This window comes from Mastomys coucha, unplaced genomic scaffold (genome assembly GCF_008632895.1).
Source record: "Mastomys coucha isolate ucsf_1 unplaced genomic scaffold, UCSF_Mcou_1 pScaffold22, whole genome shotgun sequence".
Taxonomy (NCBI): Eukaryota; Metazoa; Chordata; class Mammalia; order Rodentia; family Muridae; genus Mastomys; species Mastomys coucha.
In genome coordinates, this window is record NW_022196905.1 from 114,807,196 (window position 1) to 114,814,931 (window position 7,736).

Sequence of the window (7,736 nt, forward strand, 5' to 3'; positions counted from 1 at the left end):
AGTCTATGTACGGCTTCCTTACAGACGATTCAGGAGACCCCGTCCCCAGTCTCCTCTGAGTCTATGTACTGTAGCCCTTCTCAGGCCACAAACAGCTGAGGCAGAGATGCATACAATAGGTGATGTGGAATGGCTAGATATTCAAGTGAGGGTCTCTGCCCTTCCTCACTTCTCTGTGAGGGATTAGTTAACAAACCAAAGGATAACCCTTTGTACAAGGGGGTGCAGCTGAACTCCCCAAGATGGTGGTTGCTTGGCTTAGAGTGCAGTCTCCCCCAGCACTTAAGGTTCTGCAGATTAAGTACTCATGCCCTAGCCTGCTCTTCCTTGCTGCTCACTGGTGCCTTGTCGTCTCAGTTTGCAGAGCACCATGTGCACTGAGAGATTGTTTTACATTCACTATCGATTCCTGAGGGCCAGATGGGTAATGCTTTTGAACACCAGCTTAAGGAGATTGATTTTTGTCTTGGATGCTTTTACAGGGTTATATTTAGAGTTGTGTAGCATAAATAGAGCATGGGGGTGGGGCAGAACACTGCAGTAAAGAGGCAGTGTGTTAAATTTTAGGGGCAAAGGGGGACTTAAGTAGAAATGCAAGGCAGGGATGTGACTGGTGATGTGGCTTAAGGCAGATGTAGTAGAGAAAATGAGCTGTTGCCACAGAGGTGTTTGAGGGAGGTCCTATGGGGAATACCTTCTCAGTGAACAAGGCTGTAGGCTCCTCTCAGGCAGCTGGCATTCAACGACAGGCATGAATGAGTTATTATGTGTTTGTTTCTGAGAGGTGAGTATGCGCAGAAACTAAACAGTGTAGTGTGCTCAGTTGGGGATGGTGGGGAGCTGACTGGTAATCAGGGACTGAGTTGGTGACTGTCTGAGATCTGAGGAGGGGAATGGGCCAGCCCCAGAGAGTCTGGGCACAGTGTTCCAGCTGATGTCTTGGACACCAAAGGCAATGGCTTCTGTGAGCAGAGGTGTGGAGCTAGGAGGCAGGAGAGGAGGGGCAGGGTGCCTGGGCTCTGCCCACAGACACAAGCCAGAGTAAGCAGATGCCATGGACACCACAAAAGCAGGGACTCCAGAGAGCTGCAGCCAAGGCCACCTGCAAGGGAGTCAAGGGCAAGGCAGTGCGGTGTCTCGGTCTTTAGGCTGCAGTAGGCTGTCCAGACTTCTGCTTACGAGAAGGTAGAGTTAAGAGGTAAACCTAGAGCGGGGGAGGGTGGCGGGGTGGTGGTGGTGCACACCTTTAATCCCAGCACTTGGGAGGCAGAGGTAGAGGCAAGCGGATTTCTGAGTTCGAGGCCAGCCTGGTCTACAGAGTGAGTTCCAGGACAGCCAAGGCTACACAGAGAAACCCTGTCTCGAAAAAACAAAAACAAAAACAAAAACAAACAAACAAAAAGAGGTAAACCTCGGAGGAGTCAGAAGCAGAAGGTGTGGGAGCAGAGCAGCAGTTTGGGGGTCCCCTGACTTTTGGACTGTATTTCTCAGTTGTGCTTTCTCTCACCGCTTGTATACCACACGCCTTCCCTTCTGGACCCTGGCTTTGCTTTCTGTGGGCTTCTAAAGACTTAGTCCCTGACACCCTCATTTCCTCTTGTCTTCAAGGGCTGCAGCAGCAGGCCAGGCTTGCTATCTTTCTTGCTGGGATGGATTTCTGAGACCCTCCATGTCCAGGAGTCTAGGTTTGCAAGGGCATTGATTATACAGGCCTCCTGAGATAGATCAAAGTTTTTAGATCATTGTTTTAAAAATGCATTTTTTTAAAAAGGATTTTTCAAGACAGGGTTTCTCTGAGTAGCCCTGGCTGTCCTGGAACTCACTCTGTAGACCAGGTTGGCCTCAAACTCAGAAATCCGCCTGCCTCTGCCTCCCAAGTGCTAAGACATGTGCCACCACTGCCTAGCTTAAAAATGCATTCTTACACACACATATATGTGCATACATGCTGTTGTGTATATGGAGGCAATAGGACAGCTTGTGGAAATTGGTTCTTTCCTTCCACTATGTGTGTTCCAGAAATTGAACTCAGGTCACTAGGTGTGGCAGCAAAGACCTTTACTTCCTGAGCCGTCTCATTGGCCCAGAGCTGAGTCATTTGACAGTGAATTGGAGCAGACTGTTCTGTGTTTGAAAGCAGAGAAGATTGTCAGGACAGACACGAGGAGGACAGTAGAGAGGAGCCAGGACCCGGAGGCTATCTCAAGTGCCCAAGTGACATGCTTCTTCTTAGGAAGTTGACAACGGGAAAAACACAGGATCTGGGCCTTGACTTGGAGAGAAAATGAGAAAGAGAATCATTCTGGGAAACACCCTGAATCTTTAACAATAAGGTAGGCTAGGAAAGGTTTGAAAAAAGAAGGCAGACACCTCATGTACAGCTCTGTAATCTCAGTGCTGGAAGTCAGAACATTAGGAGTTCAAGGCCAGCTTTGGCTGCATATGAACTTGAGGCCCTCCTGGGTTACATGAGATCCTGTCTCAAAAAAAGGAAAAGAAAGATGGAAGGAAGACAGACAGGGAAGGAAAGCAGGCAGGTATTGTGTGTGCTGAGGCACACTCTGGGCTGCTGAGAGACTTTGAGTCGTCAGTGCTGAGTGAGAGAACTCTGAGTCCCACCGAGGAGCACTTGAAGCTTGGCTCATGTTTTAGCCAGGCTGGCTCGCTCCAGGATTGTTCCTCTGCCATGGCCAGGCAGCTTGCTTCTGTGGGAAGAGTGTTTCGGTCTTAGAACTAGCTAGGTTTCCAGAACACATCAGCCTCACAGTAGTCCTCAGCGGCAGATCAAGACTCGTGGATTTGTTCTCCCTGTCTTCTGTGTCCCTGTCAGAAGGCTTATAGTTAGTGAACAGTGGCCCGTGGGACTCAATATAAGTGTTTTAATCAATAGTGTTTTGCAGATTGTATTAATGCTGGCTGATTTCACTTTGATTATGGGCTGCCATGAAAGATGACAGCTCTGAGGTTGAGCTTAGCCTTCCCTGCCTGAAGCAGCATCTCTGGAGCATGGGAGTGGTTTATATGGTGAGGTGTGTTTGCTTGGGTGGCTGGAAAATGCTCTGTAAGCACTCAGGTCACAGAGGTAGCCTCAAAGTTTCTGCTGACTGAACGGAAGCATCATCTCAGGCCCTTTTTTTTCTTTAAATATCAGGTGGAAAATGGGGTATTTGTAGCCAACCCGCTTCAGGAACGCACAATCCTAATGAGAAAAGAGGGTGAGTCTGCTAAAAGCATTAATGAGATGCTCCTGAGCAGACTGTCTCGGTACAGAGCTTCTCCATCGGCGACTCTCGCGGCCCTGACCGGCTCCACCATCTCCAACACGCTGAAGGAGGATCAAGCAGGTGCGTTGTCTCTTCCTGACCGCCTGCCCATGGCGGGCAGGCGCTGCAGCCTGCTGAGCTCACCTCACCTGCACTCAACGTGAGCATCATGTCTGGGCTGTGGGCACAGTGGAGCCCTGGAGCAGTTCTGCCACACCTGGAGCTGTTTTCACCATCACTGTCAGGGAAAATGTGCAGGAAAATACAGCTAGCTACAGCAGTACACAACACAGTCCTAGCCTTAGGAAGCTAAGGCAGGGAAACCATGAGTTGGAGGCCAGCCTATGCTATGTGAGATCTCTCTGCCCCAAACTCTGCCCCATGCTCTCAAAAAAAAAAAAAGCTAGATCTGAGCTAAAAATGGATTTGATATTTTTTGTTAATCCTTTCTTCCACTGTTTGAAATACTAGGAGGAAAAGCTCTTATGGTGAACTCCTATGAGGCTGACCAGTAAATACTTTATTGCCTGTGTTAGAATAAAGGACATCGTCTTGTTGCCATGGGCCTCTGTGGTATCAATGTGAATACTTTAGCCTAGGTTAGTCCAAGTTTGAAGTTAAAGGAGATGGTTTGCACAGACAGTTCTTTTTTTTAATCCTATGTGAATGTTTTGGGGGTTGGCAAGATGGCTTATTGTAGAAAGATACTTGTGGTCAGGGTGATGAGCTGAGTGTGGTTATTGGGACCACAGAAAGGTGAAAGCAGAGAACCGACTCTACAGAGTCATCTCCTGACCTCTGTACGCCAGTGTACACACACTACACACATAGACACCACACACACATAAACAGACCACACACACACATATGTACATAAACATATGCACCACACAGACACACAAATATACATACATACATACAAACACACACACACACTAAATAAATAAGTGTAAAGTGTAAACACTTTCATGACAGGCTAAAATCTTCATCTGTGTTTGTACCTCCATGCTCACCACGTTCCTTGTAGTATAGTCATTAAATTTTCTTTCTTTAAAGGAAAAGAATATCATGTCTCTTGCCTCTGCAGCAATCCTCCACCAAGATCTCATGTAGCCAAGGATGGTCTCAAACTCTAGACCCTTGTCTCTGCCACCCAAGTAGGGCTTGCAGGGGTATACTACAGTGCCCGGCTAGTGCTGCCTGTGCTTTTCTTTTTTTTAAATTTTTATTTTTTTGGTTTTTTTGAGACAGGGTTTCTCTGTGTAGCCATGGCTGTCCTGGAACTCACTCTGTAGACCAGGCTGGCCTCGAACTCAGAAATCCACCTGCCTCTGCCTCCCAAGTGCTGGGATTAAAGGTGTGCGCCACCACCGCCCAGCATTTTATTTTTATTTTATGTGTTTGTGTGTTTTGCTTGCCCACGTTTCTGTATACTACCCTTGTGTCTTTGGTGCCCCTGGAGGTCAGGAGAGAGTGTTAGATTTCAAGGAACTGGAGTTACAGATGTTCCAGTACCCACCATGAGGGTATTGGAATTGAACCTGGGTCTTTGGAAAAACAACAGTAGCTATTAACTGTGGAACCATGTCTCCAGCGATGTGTGTGTGTGTGTGTATGTGTGTGTGTGTGTGTGTGTGTGTGTGTGTGTGTGTGTGTGTATAAGAGAGAGAGAGAGGGAGAGAGAGAGAGAGATCCCTAGAACCCCAAAAATTATATATATAGTTTTTTTTTAAAGACCTCAAAAGGCAATACTATCTTTACCATTTTTATTAGGGTGTGATGACTCATCCCTATAATCCCAGCACTTCAAAGAAAGAAGCAGGAGAATTGCTGTGCGTTTGAGGCCAGCCTCAGCTACAAAAAGACACTATCCTGTGTCAAAATCCCACAAACACACAAAACCTCAACAAAATACATTTAGATTTTTGTGAAAAACTGGTATCCTTATTCAGAATGTGATTTTGTTGTACTTTCATATGAATTTTTGTGTTCATTTAACATGATGTCTTACACTGAAAACCTACTAGCTCTTCTAGACTACATGGATCTGTGAAAAATTAATTAAATATTCAGAAAGTTTGAAGCTTTGGAGCTAGGGAGATAGCTTAGTTGGTAAAATCATGCCAAGCAAGAATGAGGACCTGAATTCAATCCCCAGCATACAAGGAAAAAAACTGGGTATGGTGCTGCATGCTTGTACTCTCAGAACTAGGGGTCCAGATCTCTCTGAATTCAAGGCCAGCCTGGTTTACATAGTTCCAGGACAGCTAGGGCTACAAAGGGAAGTGAGACCTTTCCTCAAAACAGAAACAACAGAAATAAAGTTGACAACTCCTTAGTAGTGTCACCTGAAGTTGACCTCAGGCCTCCAAATCCATGCATATGCACACTTGATATACACGTATGCAAATATGTATATTACCCTATCAATAAATAATAGAAATAAAAATAATTTTTAAAATGTAAAGTTTTATTCTGTGACAAGCTAAAACATATTACCTGATAGTAAGTCTGTGTGAGAACAGGTTAGTGAACATTAGGCTATAAAGCTGGTGAAGTTTTCTACTCATTCATTAACTTTATGGATTTTCATTATCCCAGAAATTGATGTCCTGAAGGAAGAACATATTTGTTGAGGGCTTATGTTGTTGTTCTGTTTTTTTTAAATGGAGCTGTTTAGAATATAGAAGTAGTCAAAACATCAGAGAGAATAGGTTTCCTTGCTGCTCTTGCACAATTCTAGAGTTGGATTCCTAGCTGCTCACAACCACCTGTCACTCCAGCTCCAGACAAGCCAGTACCACCTTCTGGTTTCTGTGGGCAGATTAAAAATGAGAAAGATTTCATTTTGTATATTCTTTTAATCTAAATCCCCGAGAATGATTTTCTGTCTGTCGAGACCTTGAACAATTAGTCGTGTGACAGCTTCCTGAAGCTCTGGTGAACTTCCCGCTGACATGGTTGGGCCTGTCTGAGCTCACCTACCCTACACTTCAGTGCCAGGGATCAGGGCGATGGTCAGGGAGATGGTGTGCATTTCAGACCTCCTGACTAGAAACAGTAATTATTCCCTTGATGGTATCGTTTGTCACTGACCCTCAAAATAGAAATGTGTATGTAATGGATTACTGTAAACAATATAGGTTTAAAATTCCCATGTGAGAGATATTCTGAAACCCCTGGGTAGCTGGAAGGTTTGGTTGATTCTGTGATAAGAGCTGTTTGCAGTGAATGTAAAGTCACAGACTTATCAAGGATTTACTTTAAGCTGGACACTCTGGGGCCAGAGTCAGGTGGTTATCTGTAAACACCAGGCCAGCCACTGATACATTGTTTCAAATATTGTTTTTTTATAAAATGAAAAACAACTAAATTAAGGTATCAATTCCCAGTTAAAGCTCAAACAATAGGAATTCTGTTTTGAGATTTATTCCAACTGAGCCTTTATTCTTTTGGAAAAAATTTTAGGTCCTTAGGCATACTGGACATTGGGAACAACTTTAGGGCAGTCAGACCATCCCATGGGAGACTTGGGGTCAGAAGATAATTCCTGCTCTTTCTGCTTACACTCTCTCTCTCTCTCTCTCTCTCTATATATATATATATATATATGTATGTATATATATATATGTATATGTATTACATATGTACATATATATGTAATTTATTTCAAGTATTTTGCCTACATTTATGTCTGTGCACCACTTGTGTGTCTAGTACCCTCAGAGGTTAGAAGAGGGATTCATATCCCCTGAACTAGAGTCCTAGGCAGTTGTGAGCTGCCATGTAGGAGCTGGGAATCAAAGCTGGGTCCTTGGGAGAAGCAGCCAGTGCTCATAATCACTGAGCCATCTCTCTAACTCCCTCTCTGCCTAATTGTAGCCTGTCTTTGTTTCAGTTTGGACTCCTCATTATAGCCAAGCCCATTTTGTAACCCATTCATAAGAGTGTGAAATGCTTTCAGTAAGCATTTTCATTCCTTCTCCAGCAAATACTAGCTGTGGCCTTCCTCTGAAAATGCTGCGGAAGACACCCATGTACACCTGTGGCACTTACCTGGTGATGCTGGTCCCACCTCCAGGAGGGTCAGGCAGCTCTGCTACCCGCTCTCTTTTTGGTGGAACAAGTGGTCTTTCGTCTTTAAAAAGTAAGTATGTTTTATTTGGAATGCTGTTTCTGATATATCTCTGCACTAATCACTTTTCTGTTGCTCTGAAAAAACACCATGACCAAGGCAAGTTAAGGAAGAGATAAGGGAGAGAGAGTTTATTTTGCTGCTGTTCTGAAGGTCTAAGGCTCTGCCATGGAAGGGGAGGCATGGCAGCATAGCCAGAAGCCATGTCTATAGCCTTGGCTGTCCTGGAACTCTGTCCATAGACCAGGCTGGCCTTGAACTTCTAGTTACCTGCCTGCTTCTGCCTCTGCCTCTGCCTCTGCCTCTGCCTCTGCCTCTGCCTCTGCCTCTGCCTCTGC

The 7,736-nt window shown here is 45.1% G+C and overlaps 1 protein-coding gene across 1 annotated transcript in view; it reads left to right on the forward strand.

Moving 5' to 3' along the window:
• Positions 1 to 7,736, forward strand: part of Hectd4 (HECT domain E3 ubiquitin protein ligase 4) — a 160,857-nt gene that overhangs the window by 52,532 nt on the left and 100,589 nt on the right. The window contains 2 exon segments of the mRNA XM_031391135.1: positions 3,152 to 3,344; positions 7,252 to 7,410. Of these exon segments, the coding sequence (XP_031246995.1) occupies positions 3,152 to 3,344; positions 7,252 to 7,410 (352 nt within the window).